At 47.5% G+C, this 21,793-nt stretch overlaps 2 protein-coding genes across 3 annotated transcripts in view; both read right to left on the reverse strand.

Annotated features, from left to right (window-relative positions):
- COG7 (component of oligomeric golgi complex 7) overlaps positions 1–3,447 on the reverse strand; it is a 70,977-nt gene extending 67,530 nt beyond the window's left edge. The window contains exon 1 of the mRNA XM_079785783.1: positions 3,224–3,447. Coding sequence (XP_079641909.1) covers positions 3,224–3,392 — 169 coding nt within the window. The 5' untranslated portion in view covers positions 3,393–3,447. The remainder of the gene's footprint in view (positions 1–3,223) is intronic.
- Positions 3,448–9,384: 5,937 nt separating this feature from the next.
- GGA2 (golgi associated, gamma adaptin ear containing, ARF binding protein 2) overlaps positions 9,385–21,793 on the reverse strand; it is a 46,756-nt gene continuing 34,347 nt past the window's right edge. For both annotated transcript variants that reach the window (XM_079792545.1, XM_079792546.1), the window contains 6 exons: positions 21,542–21,570; positions 21,080–21,210; positions 19,196–19,353; positions 13,836–14,005; positions 10,969–11,079; positions 9,385–10,443 (listed from right to left, as the gene is read on the reverse strand). In XM_079792545.1, the coding sequence (XP_079648671.1) occupies positions 10,333–10,443; positions 10,969–11,079; positions 13,836–14,005; positions 19,196–19,353; positions 21,080–21,210; positions 21,542–21,570 (710 nt within the window). In that variant the 3' untranslated portion in view covers positions 9,385–10,332. The remainder of the gene's footprint in view (positions 10,444–10,968; positions 11,080–13,835; positions 14,006–19,195; positions 19,354–21,079; positions 21,211–21,541; positions 21,571–21,793) is intronic.

Consider the following 21,793-nt stretch of genomic DNA (forward strand, 5'->3'; position numbering starts at 1 on the left):
ACCATGTCACTCCTCTGCTTAAAAATCTTCCACTGCCTTCACATTACACTCATTTTAAGTAAAATCCAAACTCTTTCTAAAATTGATTTTCAGAGAGAGAGGAAGGGAAAGGGAGAGAGAGATAGAAACATCAATGACGAGAGAGAATCACTGATTGGCTGCCTCCTCCACGCTCCACACTGAGGATGGAGCCCACAACACAGGCATGTGTCCTGACCAGGAATTGAATCTGCAACCTTTCCGTGCACAAGACAGGTTGCCTCCTGCATGCGCCTGACTGATCGACACTGGCCAGGGCCCAAACTCTTTAATGTGACATTAAAATCCCTGAATGATCCAGCCCCTGCCTACCTCTCCAACCTAAGACTGGGTCTTGCTCAACAGTGTGTCTCTAGACCCGGGAAGAGTTTGTGCCCCCAAAATATTTGCTGACAGTGAATGAGCAAATCAATCCTCCAGCTGAGGGCCCTCACCATCTCCTGCCAGCACCTCTGAGGAACTTCTCTTCACTGCAGACTTGGGCCTTGTCTCATCTTCCATAAGCATCAACCTCCGAAAGCTTCTCACTGCCAGTGGGATGAAACCCAAACCTTAGGATAGCCAAAAAGGCCTTCACAGTTTAATCCCAATCTACTCTCCTGCCTTATCTCCAGCAGAAGTTTCCCCCATGAAAGCATGATCCTCTGATAATAATGACAATGATGATGTTATTGATGGAGCTCAGTTTGAACCTCTCCCCTTTCTCTGGACTGACTAGGACTTTTCATAGCCACAAACAAGCCTCTCCCTTGAATACAGAGAGGCTGCAAAGTATCTATCTTACCTTATAATAGACAAATATGCAAATTGACCGCACCTTTGCTACACCCAAGCCACGCCCACCAACCAAGCCATGCCCACCAACCACGCCCACCAGGAAACTGTTGCAGGGACGTTGGGGTGTGGCGGAGCCCAAGGCCTGGAAAGCCTCGGGCGGAGGCTTTCCTGGCCTTGGGCACCAGCAGGGAGCCTGCACGGATCGAAGGCAACGACCAGGGGGTCGGCTCCTAAGATCCGTAGCAGGGACGCTGGGTGCGGCCGAGCCCAAGGCTCGGGAGGGTTAGGGTCAGACCTTGGGCACCAGCGGGGAGCCTGCACGGATCGCAGGAAACCACTGGGGGTCGGCTCCTGCGATCCCTAGCAGGGACGCTGGGTGCCGCCGAGCCCAAGGCCACCACCCGGGGCCAAGCCCCGACCCTGAAAGAAGGCAGAAGGCGGTGGCCACAGCCAAGGCCTGGGTCCCCGGTGCCGGCAGAAAACTGGTGCAGGCAGCCAGGTGAATGAAGGTCTATTGCACGAATCTTCGTGCAAACGGGCTACTAGTATTGGATAAGATCCTGGGCTCTGCAACCCGTGGCCTGGGTTCAAATCTAGACTCCCCGGTTCATGAGCAACATGATGCGGGACAAGTTACTTCTCTCAGCCACAGTTTCTCCAACTACTAAGTGGGAATAATAGCTGTGCCCACTTCTAAGGACTGTTATCCAGCTTAAATTAGGTAATCATGCCAATAAGAGGGCACTGTTAACCTTCTGGCCGGGACATTTCGTCAGTGTGCAGCCCTTCACTGTGGAACATTAGGCATCGCTGTCAATCTTGGTGACATTCTCCACCACTTCAACTAAAAAAAATCCCAATTTCCAAATATCCCGGGGAGAGGGGCAGGCAATCCCACCCTTGGTTGAGAACCACTTAGTTAATGCATGTACAGCACTTAAAACAGGGACTGACATACCAAGGACTCAAATATTTGCTATTCTTAATGTCCTCCCCTCTGTGCCCTGTGAAGCCTTCCTTGACCAGATGTAACTGCACCCTCTTCCAGCTCTCCTGGCTCAGCTCCCAGTCTCAGTCAAGCCACACATCATCATCCCCAGGACAAGCTCCAGAAGGGACATTTTTCATCCTCAGTGCCCATTTCTTGACACACACACAGTAGAAGATCAATAATTAGTAAAAGGCGCAAAGTACAATAAAGAATCTAAAGTGAAATAAGTGTCCTTTTCTATAACCTTTGTTAAAAGGTCTATTTACCGGACCCTAAGCTTCCAGTGGGCAGCCTGCTGACCTCGTCTTTCCCAGAGCTCAGCAGGGGACTGGCGCAGTCCATACCGAATAAACAGACAGTGGGTTAAAGTCACGGGGAGGACTTCGAGAGATGGCTGCTGGTGTGTGTTTTTAAAACTAACTACCCTTAAAGAACCTTGCAGTCTTTATTCTGACCAGCCCGGCTTGCTCGCGGCAATGAGTTTGCAGGAACATGATGCCGCCCAGAAGTGTCTTTCCCATACGCCTCTGTCATGCGTTTACCGCCTGTAAGGATCAGTGGATTATTCCTTAACTAGAGGCCTGTTGCACCAAATTTGTGCATGGGGGCGGGGGCGGTCCCTCAGCCTGGCCTGCACCCTCTCGAAATCCAGACCCCCTCACCGGGGAGATGTCAGGCCTAAACCAGCAGTTGGACATCCCTCTCACAATCCAGGACGCTGCATGCACCAGTGACCATACTTTTCATACAGGTGAAAGGCATCTTGCTTGTATGGGCAGCTACATTTTTTTGCCCTGATTATAAAAAGTAGTACATAACATGATCCTTCTGAGGCGGTAGTACCATTTTCCCCATCTTATGGGTGGAAAAACTGAAGCAGAGAGAAGTAATTGGCTTTGTCACACAGTTATAAGTGTCAGAATCAGGGCTGACCACAAAATGTGCAAGCCAGAGTCCATGCATGTCATCGCTGCATCACCCTGTTTTCTCAGTGTTAAGTAGCCTTGCCAGGTTTTAATTTTAAAATCTAAGACACTGTTCCCAATATATAGGGTAGGGTCCCTAGGCCTGGCCGGCGATCAGGGCCGATCTGTGGGGCGACCAGCTGGGCAATCGGCCCCGCTGGCACCCACCTTGGCTGGCGGCCTGGCACCGCCCCCCTCTACCCCACCCCATCCCCCCTTTCCACAGGTCGTTCTGCTGTTTGGTCAATTTGAATATTAGGGTTTTATAGAGATAGATAGCCTTAAAATTAATTCTTTTGGCTTACGTTTTGTAAGGAAACCACAGCACCACCCGAGGTGGAATGAGCAAGCGTTGTGGGCCCGCGCGGGTGGGCAGAGCCCAACTTGCCCCTCGCCCCGGGCAGCGCCCACGTCCGCCCGGCCCGCCGCCGCTCACCCGCCACTCACTCACCCTCCACGGCGTGGTTCACCTCCTGGATGAAGAGCTGCAGCTTCATCACCAGCGTGGCCGCGTGCCCGTCCGCCTTCCCCGCCGCCGCCTCCTTGGGGCCGGCCCTGAAGGCCGCGTTGATCCACTCCTTCACGTCGAAGTCCTCGGCCAGGAACCTGGAGAAGTCCATGGCCGCCGCCCGCCCCACGGCCCTGAGCCCGGCGCCGCCCGCGTCAGCAAGCCGGCCGGCGGCGCGGAAGGGCCCTCGTCGCGCGCCGTACTTCTCCCGGAAGTAGGGCCGTTGCCATAGAGAGCGCCGGCGCGCGGGGCGTCTGGGGAGCTGGAGGAACTCGGACCGCCGTGTGAAAAATCAATATATTTGTTTTAAAGTCAAGTAACATAAACGTTAGGGTTTCTGGACCCATTTCTGTTCTATTATCTGTGCTTATAATACTACTAAGCTATTTTGATTACTGTCATTTATAGTAATTTTTGAAATCCAGTAGTGTAAGTCCTCCCACTTAATTCTTTTAAAAAAAATTGCTCCTTTAAACCCTTTGCATTTACACATACATCGTATGATCAGCTTATCAACTTCTACAAAAACTGCTGCTGGAATAGGGATTATATTGAATCTATATATCAATTTGCAAATTGTCATCTTGACAATACTGTCTTCTAGTCCGTGAACAGGAGATGCCTCGCCACTTAAGAAGAGGATTTTCAACCTTGGTGCTATGCATGTTCCAAAGTTTAGCCACATCCCTGGCCTCTACCCATTAGAGGCCAGCAGCAACCCTCACTTAAGGTGTGACCAAGATGTCTCCACACATTGCTGAGTGTCCCTAGCGAGAGCAGTTCCCCGAGGACCTCGTTTAGACTTTCTCTCAGCGGCATCTTGTAGTTGCACATTGCAAATGTCTTGTATCTTTATTAAATTTATTCCAAAGTGTTATATTCATTTTAATGCTCTTATGAATATAGTGATTTTAATTTTGTTGTAGAAGTACAACTTTTATATATTTATCCTATACCTTTGGCATTTACTGTGTCTCAGTATTAATTTGCACCTCACCAAATCTTTAAATTTTATTTTATAAGGTGAACTTCAATTATGGGCAAGGCAAGTCCGCTCCTCTACTGGAAGCCAGTTGTACAAGCTAAGAGCAAATAGCAAATGAAATGTGAGCTTTAGCTAACTGCCATGTGGTATTATAGTCACTTTACATGTATTAACTCATTTACTTTTCAAAACATAAACAATCCTACTATCCACATTACAGGGGAGAACTCTGAAGAGGATAAATTATTTTCCATGTCACATGGCTACGTAGAGGCAGTAGTGAAGGTAAACACAATTACAACTAAGGTCTGACTTCATTATTTCAAGCCGTTAGGGCTTTAGAACACCTCAAACTTTTTTTTTTTAATATGGAACACTTCATGAATTTGCGAGTCATCCTTGCGCAGCGGCCATGCTAATCTTCTCTGTATCGTTCCAATTTTAGTGCATGTGCTGCCGAAGCAGGCACAAGACCTCAATCTTTAAAAGCAGATGTATCTGGGGCCTGTAACACTGAAGTGTTTCTTCAACTTTAAAAACTACCTCTGAAAACTTTTTAAAGTGCAAGTTTTTTGAGTGAGCATGGTAGATTTGGGCTTGCATTGGATGAGGGTACAAAAGGCTGAGTTAACTTCATTCTGAGTGACATTGAGTGTGCCTTGCCCTAGCAGGCTCACCTCAGAGGATAGACCCGGGTTTGATTCTGGTCAAGGTCACATACCTCAGTTGCAGGCTCCTCCAGGCCGGGCCCTGGTTAGGGCTTCTGCAGGAGGCAACCAATCAATGTGTTTCTCTCACATTGAAGTTTCTGTCTTCCCCTCTCCTCGTTCTAAAAATCAATGGAAAAATATCCTCGGGTGAGGATTAAAAAATAAATTAAAATTTTAAAAAAGTGTGCCTTGCCCTGACTGGTTTGGCTCAGTGGATAGTGTCAGCCTTCGGACTGAAGGGTCCCAGGTTCAATTCCGGTCAAGGGCATGTACCTTGGTTGCGGGCACATCCCCAGTAGGGGGTATGCAGGAGGCAGCTGATAGATGTTTCTCTCCCATTGATGTTTCTAGCTCTCTAGCCCTCTCTCTTCCTCTCTGTAAAAAATTAATTATATATATATATATATATATATATATGTGTGTGTGTGTGTGTGTGTGTGTGTGTGTGTGTGCGCGTGTGCGCGCGCGCGCACGCCTTAACTGTATAATCTTATCTGAGGACATTGCCTGCTTTGTCCTTGTTTGGCTCCCCTCTTTCCAGGTGGGAGTGTCAAACCGCACCTTTAAAAAGACAAAAACAAAAAAACCATAGCTAGTATTCCAGGACACAATTCTAGTTTTCTTAGTTTAAAAAAAAAAAAAAAGCACACCTAGTTGACAGATGTTTATGGTTTTGGGCTGGTGTCCTCTATATTGGAATGTATTGAAAGAATGTGTGACTCGTAGTCATTGCAGTAGTCCAGCACTTTGCATTTCAGAATACCGCTTTCTACCTTGTATATTCTTTTTAATGGTAATACTCATGTTCTTTTGGTTAAGTCATTTACCCTTTCACCACTTACTATCTCCATAGCCCTTTGATGCTCAGTGATGCAGTAAAGCAGCATCTTCCATTCACTGAAGAGATGAGGGGGGGAGTTAACTGCAGTGGCCAAAGAGACGGGAGAAAACATCCCAACATGACAAACTCTCTTGTGGCTGTGGAAAGTCTGTTCTGTTTTTGGCAGATGCCAGTGAGCAGGGCACAGTGTGGGGGCACTGAATGCTAGTGTAAGCAACTTGAATTTGATTGCATAGGCTTTTCAGGCATTAAGAACCACTCAGAAATTTTCCAGCAAGGGATCAAGTACCCAGATTTGTTAGAGAATTCTGGTGATAGCAAGTACCATGGCTCAGAGAACTGAGAGGTAAGCAACTAATGTGAATGCAGGGAGAGCAAGATGTGGTGGTATTTAGAAATAAAGACTCGAGACAAGGGTACCAAGTGGAATGGATGGAGCACGACTGAAGGGTCCATGAGGGCTCAGATAAGACTTTCAAATAGAAAATTTAGTCCTGGCCAGGGGTCTCAGTGGTTAGTGTCAGCCCACTCACCAAAGGGTCACAGTTCTTTTCCTGGTAAAGGGCTCATACCTGGGTTGCAGGTTCATTCCCCAGTCCCATTTGGGGTGCGTGGGGGAGGCAACCAATTGATGTGTCTCTCTCACACTGATGTTTCTCTCCAACCCCTCCCCCCCTTTCACTATATCTAAAAACAATGGAAAAATATCTTCCAGTGAGGATTTAAAAACAAATAGTAAAAAAAAAGAAAAAGAAAATATAGGTGGAAACAGGGAGGAGGTTGGGTTTCATTCAAAACATTTGGAGTTTGTGGCAACAGTGGAACCTCCAGATAGAGACCCACTGCTGGCTTGAAACATGGATCTGACGTCAGCAAGAAGGTGGAAGCTTGAGACGGAGGTCTAGGGCCCATCTGGAGGTGAACCGCCCACAAGGCTTAGAAAAGAACTGAGGACTACACCCTGGAGAAACACACTTCGGGGACAGAGTGGAACAGTCAGAGGTAGGTCAAGAACTGGGGTGAGCAGGATTCCAGGAGTTCAGAACAGGAAAATACTGACCTCCTCCACCAGGGAATATGGATTTTTCTCTTCCCACTAGAACAGAAGATGAGGAAAGGTAGGGACTCTGGTGCTGCTGTATCCGCAGGGCCTACAACAGTGTCTGCCTCATAGTAGCTGGTCAAATACTTGAGTGAATAAGAGGATAAGGATTGAGCTTGAAGTGGCCACTGAACTTGATAACTAGAAGGCACTGATAACATAAACCAGGGCCACATTCAGGACTGCCACCCCCCGCCCCCATCCTGTCCACCACCCCCTAAGCAGAGCACCACTGCAGCAGAGAAGGTCCGACGCAGGAGTTTACCTCTGAACAATGTAAGTCTCATTCACAGACTTTGATGGCAGTTCTTCCTAGGCTGACATTGTCATTATAGACGGTGAAATAGCAGAGCCTATAAAAGCTATACCGAGCATGTGAGCATAAAAGTAACTTTAGATTAAAATGAACCTTATGGCCGAAACCGGTTTGGCTCAGTGGATAGAGCGTCGGCCTGCGGACTCAAGGGTCCCAGGTTCGATTCCGGTCAAAGGCATGTACCTTGGTTGCGGGCACATCCCCAGTAGGGGGTGTGCAGGAGGCAACTGATCGATGTTTCTCTCTCACATCGATGTTTCTAACTCTCTATCCCTCTCTCTTTCTCTCTGTAAAAAAAATAAAATATATTTAAAAAAAATAATAATAATAATAAAATGAACCTTATGTGCATTATGCCAAATGAAGAAATCATCCCATCATTTATGTTTTATGAGTTTTCTCATTTGCTTAAAAATTAGCATGCCTTGATCTTTTATAGCACCTTTCCCCACCAATCAGTGTTGGCAGATTTCCAACTAGATGGAGACGTTGAAAGAGCAGGCTAGAGTGCCACATCCTCTCTAATAAAATGGTAATATGCAAATTAACCATCACTCCGCTACATAAGCCACGCCCACAAGCCAAGCCACGCCCACAAGCCAATCAGGGCGAGTATGCAAATTAACCCCAATCCAAGATGGCTACAGCCACAGTGAGCAAGGTTTCCCAGGTAACAGAGGAAGCCAAGCTTTCCATAGCCGTTGCAAGTCTAAGCCTCCACTCAAGCTACAAAGTTTCAATTATAGGAGGTAAACAAATTCAAACAAATGGCGGCAGAATGGAGCTTGAGAGAGCAGGCCACGGTTGCCAGCGGCAACAGGGGAAGCAAAGCTTTAAAGCACACCCTGGCTGGGCCCACCCACTTAAGGCAACAAAGTTTCAACTGTAGAAGGTGAATTAACTGCTACAGAGATGGCTGCCGCCCAGGAGGGAACAGCAGGCTTGGCTCTGCTCCAGGTTACAAAGTTTCAATTGTAGAAGGAAAATAAATCCCAGATACCAGGGCCTCCACTTAGGTTGCCAGGGGGCGTGGCCCGCCTGCAAACCACCACAGGCCCCTCGCTCAGGCCACCCCACGCCCCAAGGGAACCCCACCCTGATCCGGGACACCCTTCAGGGCAAACCAGCTGGCCCCCACCCGTGCACCAGGCCTCTATCTTATCTAATAAAAGAGTAATATACAGATTGATCATCACTGCAACACACAATATAGCTGCCCCCATGTGGTCAAAGATCCTGCCCCCATGTGGACACAAGATGGCCACTACAAGATGGCCAAGCAGGGGAGGGCAGTTGGGAGGCACCCGGCCTGCAAGGGAGGGCAGTTGAGAGGGACCAGGCTTGCAATGGAGGGCAATTGGAGGTGATCAACCCTGCAGGAGAGGGCAGTTAGGGGTGACCAGGCTGGCAGAGGAGGGAAGTTGCGGGCAAACAGGCTGGCAGGGGAGCAGTTAAGCATCAACCAGGCTGGCAGCGGAGTGGTTAGGGGGTGATCAGGCTGGCAGGCAGAAGCGGTTAGGGGCAATCAGGAAGGCAGGCAGGCAAGCAGTTGGGAGCCTGCAGTCCTGGATTGTGAGAGGGATGTCCGACTGCCCATTTAGGCCCGATCCCACCAGGATCGGGCCTAAACGGGCAGTCGGACATCCCTCCAGGAGTCCCAGATTGGAGAGGGTACAGGCTGGGTTGAGGGACAACCCCCCGCTGTGCACGAATTTCGTGCACCGGGCTTCTAGTTTTGTAATAAAGCCCCAAACAGAGCCTTGCCGTTTCTGAGGTAGAATCCTACCCACGGGTGAGCTGCTGGGACTTCAGTCCTTCTTCAGGCCATCAGCAGGGTCAGCTTTCTTCGCCCACCCACCAGGCCACGCAGGACTCGTTAATCAAGCACAGAGTGGGTGCTAAGTATTAATTGTACACCTGGATTTTCCTCTGAACCGTGAATGTAACAGAAATCCACATCTCTTTCCCAGCACTGTTCAGACACAGGGGCTTGTGTCTTCAATGAAGCCACTGAGGCCCCTGATCCCTCATGGAGTCTTCCTTCCGTCCTCAATAGAGGCCAGTTCCCTTTGGGCCGATCATCTCTGAATGCAATGGGCTCTGCACCTCCTACTTACTCAAAACTCCACAAAGTATGTTTGCTACACAGGTATTTATTCAGTGACTTTCTGTATTTAGTCACCATTAAATCACTGCTAAGCTCTTTTCAGATCTATTTGCATCACAGTTCATCTTGGGTTGCGAAGGCAACAGACGAGGGGGAGCCTGCTAGCTCTGATGTACAATGACTGGCACTGTGCCACATAGGCTCTGAGTACATGCCTGTGGAGACAGAGGATGGAGATGAGGGTCCTGAGTAAGGGCCCAGTCAGGCTGCACAACCCATGGAACCCAAGGCCTGAATGAGGCCTGGGATCTGCGTTCCCCTCTGCCCTGAGGTCCAGCTGTGGGAGATTCTAAGGCACAGTGGTGAAGAACATGATTGGCCCACCAAGTGTGGTCCTCTGGTCGGTGCAGCCTCTCGCCTGGAAAACAGTGCGACACGCGTTCCATGTAGAAGATCTTCGGAACACGTGCCAGCAGCATTCTCTAGTGGAAATGGAGGCAAGGTCTCTCTTGAAAGAGTGCCCCAGAAGGCACTCTCTGCCCCAAGACCCACTGGGTCCCTTTTAAGGTCCCTGAGAGCAGCAACCTGGGAGCAACCAAGACTTTCAAAGGCTGACAAGGCACAGAGTGGATGAGTGAAAAGGTAATACACGAAAACAACAGCTTTGGCTATAAAATGTCCCGCCTGAGGCAGGCAGACCAGTGTCCAAACAGACAGAAACAGATATGCTCGTAGCAGGTGGTTGCAGAAATGCTTCTGCACTTCCCATACTGCCCACATCCAAGTTCTGTTCCACCCTCCCATGAACCCCATACAGCCGTGCGCAAGCACACACACACACACACAGTACAAAACAAGCCAGGGGCTGGCATCTGGAGGCTGCATCAGGGCAGCATTCTGGCACTCGGCACTCAGTCACTGTGATCAGTCCCATCTAGACAGCACAAGGAACACTCCAACACGTGAATGGCAGGGTGTGTCTTGAGAAAAGTTAGGCTGCACCCAAGACCGCCAGGTCTGGAAAGTCTTTCACTTCTCCTACTTCGCTGAAAGGCTGTCCGCCCTGGTTGAATGTCAGCTTATACCGTAACCGGATTGGCTCCTGGGCAAAGATAGAAGATAAATTAGTGAGGAGTGACAGAGAACAGCACAAAGTAAAAGCCTTTCCCATGCAGTAGTCACCAAGCAACAGTGCATGTCTATTAATTCGACCAGGGGAGGGCTTCACACCGTGACACCCTGGCCTAGACCCCGGGGGACTACAAACACAAGAGGAGCCAGGTCCACAGCCTGGGATTCAAGTTCTTCATCCCACCCTTGTGCAATCCTGAGCTGGACCACTGCTAAGAGACCAGCTGAGGACGACAGACAGGCCTCACCCTTTCAGAGGACGCCATGTAACCGGGAGAGTGTGTCACTCCCTTGGTTCCCAGCCATGACAATCTGGTCACGGGGCTTCTTTCAATAAGCCCCAAAGGAAAACACACTCTAGCAGGGAACAGCCCGCCACCACTCCCAACCACCAGAGACTTCAGAGGAAGGCTTCAACATGCCTCTCTCCACCTACCACACCGCCACCCTACAGTTCAGGGCCCACCTCCCTGCTGTTAAAGACACCAGGACATACTTTGTGTGGATTGTCAAGCAGCAGCATCTGAGAGATCACGGCTGGAGGCATCAAAGGACTGAACGCTGGGAGCTGGGAGCTGGACGCTGGCTGCAGTTTCACTCTCATTGACTACGAGGATGAGGGAGATCCAACATGTAACTCATTTCTAGTAAATGACATCTTTAATAAGGGATCAGGTGAACAGGAGAGCTTGACCTGCACCCCACCAACTGACAGGATTCAAAAGACGGTTCCTCCCACACACAGAATGTGTCTGACATGTGTGTCAGTCCCTGGCTTCGGAGAGGCACATGCAGAGCGAGGGCACATCTGGAGTTGAACTGCAACTCCGGCTCTCACTAGCTCTTTCACCTTGGGTAAATATTTAACCTTTCCAAGCCTTAGAACGATAATTTATAAAACAGAAGTAACAATAACACATGCCCCACATGATCACCATGAGGATTAGAAAGTGGATCTTGGGCCCTAGCTGGTTTGGCTCAGTGAATAGAGCATTGACCTGTGAACTGAAAGGTCTCGGGTTCAATTCCAGTCAAGGGCACATGCCCAGGTTGTGGGCTCAATCCCCAGTAGGGGGCATGCAGGAGGCAGCCGATCAATGATTCTCATCACTGATGTTTCTCTCTCTCCCCCTCTCCCTTCTTCTCTGAAATCAATAAAAATATATTTTTTAAAATGTATCTTAGCCCTGGCCAGGTAGCTCAGTTGGTTAGAACATCGTCCTGATACCCCAAGGTTGCGGATTCAAGCCCTGGTCAGGGAACATACAAGAATCAACCAGTGAATGCATCAATAAGTGGAACAATAAATCAATGTTTCTCTCTCGCTCTCAAATCCGTAAAAATTAAAAAATTTAAGAAAATGTGTCCTTTGCCCTAACCGATTTGGCTCAGTGGATAGAGCGTTGGCCTGCGGAATGAAAGGTCCCAGGTTCGATTCCGGTCAAGGGCATGTACCTTGGTTGCGGGCACATGTCAACTTTGGTGTCTGACTTCTTAAAAAAATAAAAATGTGTACTTACTTTTGTCTGCCTTGAATCTTCCCTTTCAGGACATGCTCCTTCCCTATCTTTTGTGATTCTAGTAGGCCGTTAATCTGTGGGGCCCACTCCTCTTGTAAAGGGGTGGACCTAATATCCAAATTGACCCGAGTACCTCATATCCCTGAACACTAATTGCCAAGGCACACAAGGAACACCATAGTGCCAATCCTATCCACATTTTCTTGGCAATTAGTCTGCTTGCCTCATGCCAGATGAGTCTTTCTTTCTCCCTTTCTTTTTTTTTTTTTCCTCACTTGAGGATATGTTTTTATTGATTTTAGAGAGGAAAGGAGAAAGATAGAAAAACATCGATGTGAGAAAGAAACATCAATCAGTTGCCTCCCGAACTCGCCCCCAAAACCTAGGTAGGTGCCCTGATGGGGAATTGGTATACGGAACAACGTTCCAACCAACTGAGCCACCTACCAGGGTTCTTACTTTTTTTTTTCTCTTCCATATTCATTTAATTTTATCTTTTAAAAAAAGTTTTTAAAATTTTTTCAATTATATCCCTAGCCCCGTGGTCGGCAAACTGCGGCTCGTAAGCCACATGCAGCTCTTTGGCCCCTTGAGTGTGGCTCTTCCACAAAATACCACGGCCTGGCCAAAACCGGTTTGGCTCAGTGGATAGAGCGTCGGCCTGCGGACTGAAGGGTCCCAGATTCGATTCCGGTCAGGGCATGTACCTTGGTTGTGGGCACATCCCCAGTGGGAGGTGTGCAGGAAGCAGCTGACTGATGTTTCTCTCTCACTGATGTTTCTAACTCTCTATCCCTCTCCCTTCCTCTCTGTAAAAAATCAATAAAATTAAAAAAATAAAAAAGATTGGTGAATTATTTAAAAAAATACCATGGCCCGGGCAAGTCTATTTTGAAGAAGTAGTGTTAGAAGAAATTTAAGTTTAAAAAATTTGGCTCTCAAAAGAAATTTCAATCGTTGTACTATTGATATTTGGCTCTGTTGATTAATGAGTTTGCCAACCACTAGCCGGTTTGGCTCAGTGGACAGAGCGTCCACCTGCGGACTGAAGGGTCCTGGGTTTGATTCCAGTCAAGGGCATGTACCTCAGTTGCAGGCTCGATCCCCATCCCTGGTGGGGGCCTGTGCAGGAGGTAACCAATCGATATGTCTCTCTCTCCTCCTCCTCCTCCCTTCCACTCTCTCTAAAAATCAATGGAAAAATATCCTCTGGTGAGGACTGACCAAAAAAAAATTAAAAATCAATCAATAAATAAATTTTCCAATTACAGTTTACATTCAATATTATTTTGCATTAGTTTCAGGTGTACAGCATAGGAGGGTTTCTTTCTGAGATACAAGAGTTGAGAACCAGGTGATTCTAGAGCTGCTGGCACCGTTTCCCTGCTTTGTGAAGAGTCTGCCAGAGAACAGGCTCCCCACAGGAAAGCAGTCAGGAGAGGGAAGAGACAGGTTCCTAAGGAATCCTCTAAGAACCTACCTGGGCCCAGACATCAGGAATCACCAGTAGAATGAGCCAATAAAGTCCCCATTTTACCTTCAACTACTTTTTTTTTTAAAATATACTTTTATTGATTTCAATCATGAAAGAGAATCACTGATCAGCTGCCTCCTGCACACCCGACACTGGAGATCGAGCCCGCAACCTGGGCATGTGCCCTGACTAGTAATCGAACCATGACCTCCTGGTTCCTAGGTCGATGCTCAACCACTGAGCCACGCTGGCCGGTAACTTCAACTACTCTGAGTGAAGATTCTATCCTTCCACCTACCTAACTGAGAGATAATGGATCTGGTGCTCCGAAATGACAAACTCAAAGGATCTACCCAGTGAATGGCTCACCTTTGGCACGGCCACCTGAAACATGATGTCCCAGACAGGCTGGGTGGCAGTGCTCATCATGGTCAGCAGGAGCACCTGCACCTCGGGGTGGCCAGGGGCCCCCGTCTGGGAAAAGTGGAGCAGAATCCGGAATCCATTCCGGTCGTACACGATGATCGGAGGCAGGCTGCCTGGTAGAGAAGAGCCGAACCGAGAAATGTTAGTGCTGCTGTAATATCCAGACAGCCAAGCCCGGAGGAGGCGTGCGCCTTCCCACCGCATGCTGGCGCTCCTCCGGTCAGAGCAGCTCTGGGATGAGCCTCGGCACTGCCGAAAGCCAAGTCCTATGGCTTCTAGTTGGATGCCGATGACCCTCCACACTGACCTCTCCCACCATCCAACCATCCTAAGCACAATACCAGGTGTTTTTTAAAAGTAAGAACTTTTTAAAACGGAGATATGATGATGATTAATATAATATATGAACACTATGGAAAATACAGGATATCAAAGATCATTTTTAAAAAAAACAGCCTTAGATGGAAAAAATAAACATCCTTAATTCTTCCCAGAAATAAGCACTGCTAACATCTGGGCCTGTTTTCTTCTGGTCTCTTATATATGACTACACCCCCGCCCCCCATATTTAACTTGGAAAAACTATACAGATAGCAGATCTCTTCCAATTAACAGGTTTAATGGCATTCCAACAGAAATTCTACATCTCATTTGGTGGGAAAAACAAAAACATGAGACTAACCATAGGAAAAAAAAAGAGAGAGAGAGAGAGAGAGGTACAGCTATTTGCATTAACAAACACTCAGATAGCACAAACGAGCAATTCAAGCAAAGTGGTATACAACAAAGCATGCAGAACAGATCCAATGTGAGAACTTAACATGTTAAGAACATATATTTAATAAATGGCAGACACCTGGCTAATTATCTAGAAAAAAATGTTAATGAATCTTTGTCTCATGCCAACCATCACTTATCAAAATGCAAATATAAAAATACAGTTCAAAAGCTCTGGCCCATGTGGCTGTTAGTTAAGTGTCGGCCCATGCACCAAAAGGTCACCAGTTCGATTCCAGTCAAGGCATATGCCCAGATTGTGGGCTCAATCCCTAGTACGGGACATATAGGAGGCAGCTGATCGATGTTTCTCTCTCACATTGATGTTTCTCTCTCTCTCCCCCTCTCGCTAAAATATCAATAAAAGAATTTTTTTTAAAAACAGTTGAAAAATATCCTATAAAAGCCCAGTAACCGAACGGTGGAACAACCACAACAACTGGTCGACCAGCCACTATGACATGCATTGACCACCAGGGGGTAGACACTCAATGCAGGAGCTGCCTCCTGGTGGTCAGTGTGCTCCCACAGTGAGAGCGCCACTCAGCTGACCGGGATGAGCAGCTGCTCCCGCTGCAAACCCCAGGCCAAAGGGCAGGAACTGGGGCTGTGCCTCCTCCTCACTCCCAGCTGCCTCCTCCAGATGCCCACAGGCTGTGTAGCCAGGCTCACAGAACTGACACCAGAAGCTGGGAGGCAGGTTCGTGGCCACTGCGGGACTGAGGCCTACTCCGCCGCCTCTCAGTGCTACTGTCCCTGGGCCCAGCCCAGACTGGGTCCCCTGGAGAGGCGAGTGCTCCGGCTCCAAGGAAGGTGCCGGACCAGGGAGCAGTTGCTCAGAGGGCAGGTAGACACTCAATGCAGGAGCTGCCCCCTGGTGGTCAGTGTGCTCCCACAGTGGGAGCGCCACTCAGCTGACCAGGATGAGCAGCGCTCCCACAGCAGGCCAATCCCCACAGTCCCTGCCCCCCACCAGTGCATGAATCCCGTGCACCGGGCCTCTAGTATTTAATAATGAAACTGCCAAAGGTTCAAAAGACTGAGAATACCTATAAGGGATTGTGGTTGAGTATGGAGTTAAAGCAACTTTTCTAGAAGGGAGCTTTGACAATGCAGATCAAAAATGTTTAATTGTCTACACCCAGGTTTCTACATTTATTTTTATTTGTTTGTTTGTTTGTTTGTTTATTGTTAATCCTCACCCGAGGATATTTTTCCATTGATTTTTAGGGAGAGTGGAAGAGAGAGGGAAAGACAGAGAGAAACACATCGATTGGATGCCTCCTGCATGAGCCCCAACCAGCGCCTGGACTGGGGAGGAGCCCGCAACCAAGGTATGTGCCCTTGACCGGAATCGAAGCCAGGACCCTTTGGTCCAAAGGCCAACACTCTACTCATTGAGCCAAACCGGCTAGGGCCAGCATTTCTACTTTTAAGAATATATCCAGCCCTAACCGGTTTGGCTCAGTGAATGGAGTGTCGGCCTGTAAACTGAAGGGTATGGGGTTTGATTCCAGTCAAGGGTATGTACCTTGGTTGCAGGCACATCCCCAGTAGGGGGTGTGCAGGAGGCAGCTGATGGATGTTTCCCTCTCGTTGATGTTTCTAACTGTCTATCCCTCTCCCTCCCTTCCCCTCTGTAAAAATCATTAAAATATATTTTTTAAAAAGAATATATCCAGCATGGAGGGACATGGAGAATATCATGCTAAGTCAGTCAGAGAAAGGTAAGTACCACATGATCTCACTCATATGTGGAATCTAATTAACAAAATAAACTGATGAACAGAGAGGATCCAGAGACATGGAAGCATGGAGCAGAATGCAGAATCTCAGAGGAAAGACAGGGGAGGGTGGGTGGATGGGAGGTAATCAACCAAAGACTTGGTAAGTATATACAGCCTGGGGCAAGGGGAGGGGGGCAGTGGCAGGCTGGAGGGGGTAATGGGGGAGGGGGGAAGGGGACATATGAAATACTTTGAACAATAAAGATTTAAAAAATAATAAAAATTAAAAATGCAATGAGATGTAAAATAAACACACACACAATTTTTTTTTTAAAATAATATATCCAATTCAGCCCTGGCCAGTGTTCTCAGTGGTTAGAGTATCAGCTCACACACCCAAGGGTGGCGGGTTTGAGTACCAAGTCAAGGGCATAAACCTGGTTGGGGTTTCTCACATCAATGTTTCTCTCTCTCCCTCCCACACTCTATTTAAAAAAAAAAAAAATCAATGGAGAAAATATCCTGAGGTGAGGATTAACAACAACAAAAAAGAATATATCCAATTGAAATAACCAGGGAAGTTTTTTAAAAAATAGGTGTCCAGGCCCCCAGGCCCTGGCCAGGTAGCTCAGTTGGTTAGAGCATCATCTCAATATGCCAAGGTCAGGGCACATCCAAGAATCAACCAATGAATGCATAAATAAGCGGACAGTAAGTTGATGTCTCTCTCTGTCTCTCTGTCTGTCTCTCTCTCTCTCTCTTAAATTTTTAAAAATTTAAAAAATAACAAAATTAAAATGTAGGTGTCCAAAGATGTTCACTGTAGCACTATTTTAAACAGGAAACACATTATCCTTCAGAAAGGAATAGAATAGGCCCAGCCAATGTTGCTCAGTGGTTGAGCATCGACCTATGAGCCAGGAGGTTATGGTTCAATTCCCAGTCAGGGCATATGCCCGAGTTGCAGGCTTGAGCCCCAGTGGGCAGCATGCAGGATGCAGCCTATTGATGATTCTCTCATCACTGATGCTTATATCTCCTCTCCCTCTCCCTTCTTCTCTGAAATCAATAAAAATATTTTTTTAAAAAGGAATTAAATAAATAAGCTATGGTACATCTGTTTAGTAATATTATGTATGAATTCATTTTTAAAAAGCCAGGTTCTGGAGAGCAGTTAAGGGCATGAAAAAATGCTATCGCTTATATAGTAAATAAAGCAGGATTAAAACACTATATTATGGTGCTAACTTAAAAACATATATACATATGTAAATATGTACATGGATAAAACAAGAAAATACATTAAGACATTAATAAAACTTCCATCTCTGGGTGATAATGGTACAGATGATTTTAATTTTCTGGTTTATTCTACCTTTTCTAAAATTTCTATATTGAAAATATGTTTTTGCTTTTAATTTTATTTTTTACTTTGTTTTGTAATAATTTGAGTTTTTTTAACTGATTTTTTTAGAGAGGGAGAGGGAGAGAAGGAGAGAAAGAGAGAAACATCGATTTATTGTTTCACTTATTTATGTATTCAGTAGTTGATTCTTGTACCTGCCCTGACTGGTGGTTTGAACCCACAACCTTGGCAGATCAGGACTATGTTCAAACCAACTGAGCTACCTGGCCAGGACATAATAATTTCAGATTTATAAAAAGTTGTAAAGCTAACAAAAAATTACCATATACCCTTCACTCAGCTTGCTCAAATGTTAACATTTTATAAAACTACAGTACAATTATCAAAACCAGGCAACTAACATTGAACATGGATTGTTTTTGAATCAAAATTTAACAAAGTAACTGTGCAAAGGGCTCCCCCTGCTCACTGACTGTTTAACTTCTCTGCCTGGTTCCAGGGCCCTCTGTAGTCTGACCTCACCATAGCCACAGCAGGCCCTATGCCAGAGAACAGGGCCAGGCCTCAGATCTAAAGCTCAGCTGTTTCCTGCTCACATACTAGTGCTGCCCATAGGCAGTCACCTTACTTAGTGGGCCTGCAGTTTACTTTGTAAGTGGGTAAAGATATTAATCTACTTCCCTGCCTTATAGAGCAGCGGTCGCCAACTTTTCGGACCTCACGGACCACCAGTGGTCCACGGAGCACCGGTTGGCAACCGCTGTTAGAAGATCCCTAGAGGAAGAGAATCACCAATCAATTCCTTCATTTCCTCTCATTCCACCTCTTCTGATTATTTCAAGCCACACTGAACATTCCCTTCTTGATTCCAAATGAATGAACATCAAGTCCCTAAGCAGATTCAATCCCCCTAGTTAAATTCCACCTGCCAATATCCTTCACAGCATCCACCCCAAGACAGAGAAATCATCTACACTAATAAAAGAGAAAGATGCAAATTGACCATACATTCGTGACGCCCACCAGCCAATCAGGAGTGGGTATGCAAATTAACCCAACAACGCTGGCAGGTTAATTTGCATACACAGGCACTGAGTGGCCAGGGGCTAGACGCTTGCATCGTCACCATGGCGATGACACAGGCGTTCCGCACCACCCCAGCTGCTCTGAGCCTCTGGGCAGCGTGGGAAGGTGGAAAGGCAGCTCCAGGCCGGAGCGAAGGCGGTGCCGACAGCCAGGGGAAGGAAGGCCCATTCTTGCACGAATCTTCATGCATCAGGCCTCTAATTAAGGAAAATATTAGCTAAGAGATGTGAAACCACCTCCTTATCCTCTGCCCCAAGGCAAAACCTCTACCACCATCTTCTCATGGGATAAAGCTGGGCATCTAATAGAATGAAAGAAAGAAAAAAAAAAGGTGAAACTGCACTTACTGGGCTTAACAGACTCCAAAGGGACAAACACTTGAGCCAGAGGTGTATTCTGAGAAGAGGAAGACGAAGCCAATGGGCCAGCCTCCCAGGACCAACCTGGAGAGGACTTAGTACCTGGTGGCACTTCCTTGGGGATATTTTTCTGTGGAATATAATTCCTACAAAGAAATATAAAAAATATCAAGACAAGCAAGAATTCCAGGAATCTGTGACTAGGCTTTCTGAAGAACAAGATAAGAAAGGGGAAAAAAGAAAGAAAACACATATACGTATATGTGAGTACGTGTGTGTGTTTTAGAGGTATGTGACTTTTTTTTTTTACACTTTATTGATTTCAGAGAGGAAGGAAGAGGGAGAGATAGAAACATCAATGATGAGAGAGAATCATGGATTGGCAGACTCCCCACTGGGAATCACAATCCCAGGCATGTGTCCTGACCAGAATTGAACAGTGACCGCCTGGTTCATAAGTGGATGCTCAACCTCTGAGCCACATCAGGTGGACTACAGGTATGTGACTTTAGACAAGTAATGTAACCTAGGCCTCAGTTCTCTGAGGGTTGTTAGAATTAAATGAGCAAATTCCTGGAAAGTACTCAGTGGAATGTGTGACATAATGAGGATCCAATAAACTAATAATAAAGTAACCAATGTGGCTATCAGGCGGCCTGACCACAGGCAGCTCAGCCAGGCTGTTTCCCACATGTGATACCCAGCGGGATGGAAGCCAGGAAGATGGTCACAGATTCAGGCACCAATTCTTACTTCTTGACGATGTTGTCCATTTGCAACACAAACTGAAACATTTTTGGAAAACTAAAGTCCAGACAGAAGTAACCCCTAAAAATAAGAATGATGACTGGCCCCTGTGGAGTGATGAGAGAACTGGAAAGAAGCCCCTCCCGCACATCCCTGCCACCAGAGCCCAGTGGTCTCTCTCCATCAGGGTCATGGCACTCAGGCTGCTGAGAGACGGCAAGCTGCTAATATTTCCAGAGGCAAAGGGGCAGGGTCTCGGGAAATGTGTTCCCATTCATAGCTCGGAGTGCCTCTGTTTAAGGAAACCTGTACTATAACCACTGCCCCAAGTGCCTCCAAACTGGAAGCTATGGAAAGATCCGCAAGAGGGAAATGATTAAATACACATATGTGAGCATATATGAATCATTATATAACTATATAAACTGACATGCACACATATCAAAGATAAAATGTGATATGAAAAAATCCACATTGGAGTACAGTTTATAAATTATGACCCCATCTGTATAAAAATAAGTGACAATAACACATTTCTACATGCATAGAAAAAAAACAAAGAAGTAGCATTCAACATTGTCTTTAGGAGTTGATGTTTGGTATTTTCTTTATTAACTATTTCTCTAGTGATAAAATTTTACTTAACTTCAAATCTATAATAATAAAAGCATAATATGCTAATGAGACCAGACATCCTTCCGGACGACCTTCTGGACAAAGCTGGGGCTGCGAGGGAAGCCTGGGTCCCGGGTGCCTGCTGGCGGCCAGAGGGAAGCTCAGGTCCCAGGTGCCGGAGGAAAGCCAGTGTCGGCAGCCAGGGGAGGAAGGCCTACTCGTGTATGAATTTCGTGCATCGGGCCTCGAGTTATATAATAATCAGAAAAAAAACAACAACCCTCAACCTACACACAACAAAAACATCATTACACACTGCTGTTGCTGCTTAAACAAACCCTCTCCAGAGCCCTTGGCCAAGGGTGTCCTTTCCTCACTTGGGATGGGAGGAAAAGGAGGAAGAGGGAAGCAAAGAAGCCTCTGCAGAGCGCCGTCTCTGCCTGTCTCCGAGGGTCACCCCAGCCCTCATGCAAGGAGCCCTCCTCTCCCTCCCCTGCCCACACGACTCACAGGGCGCCAGAAGGTGGCTGTGGGGAGAGGAGGTCCAGCACGCTCCTCTCTGCTGACGGGCTCTGAACACCGCCACCCTGCAGTGTGCCTGCAGGATTCCTCTTTTCCTTACAGCAACTCTGCCCGGCAACCTGCCAAACCAGGAACAGCTAATATGAGGCCAGGGTATGAATGACCACTAGCTACGGTGACACGCGGCACAGCTCTCCTGACCCACCAAAGCTACTGCATACCGGGCTGATCACACTGCCTGAGGCAGGAGGGCAAGAGCAGAGCCCAGGCACTACCAAAGAGGAGCAGGCACGAGGAGGAGACGAGGACATGTGCCCTGTGGGGCTGCCACCGGACAGCAAACCGAGGAAGAGGCTTTGGCCTGCAAGTCTAAAGCACCCCAAGCGAGCCCCTCCCCTGGGCAGCTCTGTCCCTCCACTCCCCTGCGGGCCCTGGGAAGAGCCTCCTTACCTTGCTGGTAACTGGAGCATCACTGATTCCTACAAGGGAGGAACAGAGGGAGATGCACACCAGTCACTCATCCTGACAGGAGGGAGAGCGGCACCCGTCCACCCTTTCCAGGGCACTTAAAGCCCAAAGCAAAGAACCCACAGGCATTCACCGCACCCACGGTGAACCTGAGACTAAGTGCAAAGAGGACCGCTCTGAGCTTCCCAGTATACCCACTTCCCTCTAAAAACAGGCACATTCCCTCCAAGGGAC

The sequence above is a fragment of the Cnephaeus nilssonii genome, assembly GCF_951640355.1.
Source record: "Cnephaeus nilssonii genome assembly, chromosome: 2".
Taxonomy (NCBI): Eukaryota; Metazoa; Chordata; class Mammalia; order Chiroptera; family Vespertilionidae; genus Cnephaeus; species Cnephaeus nilssonii.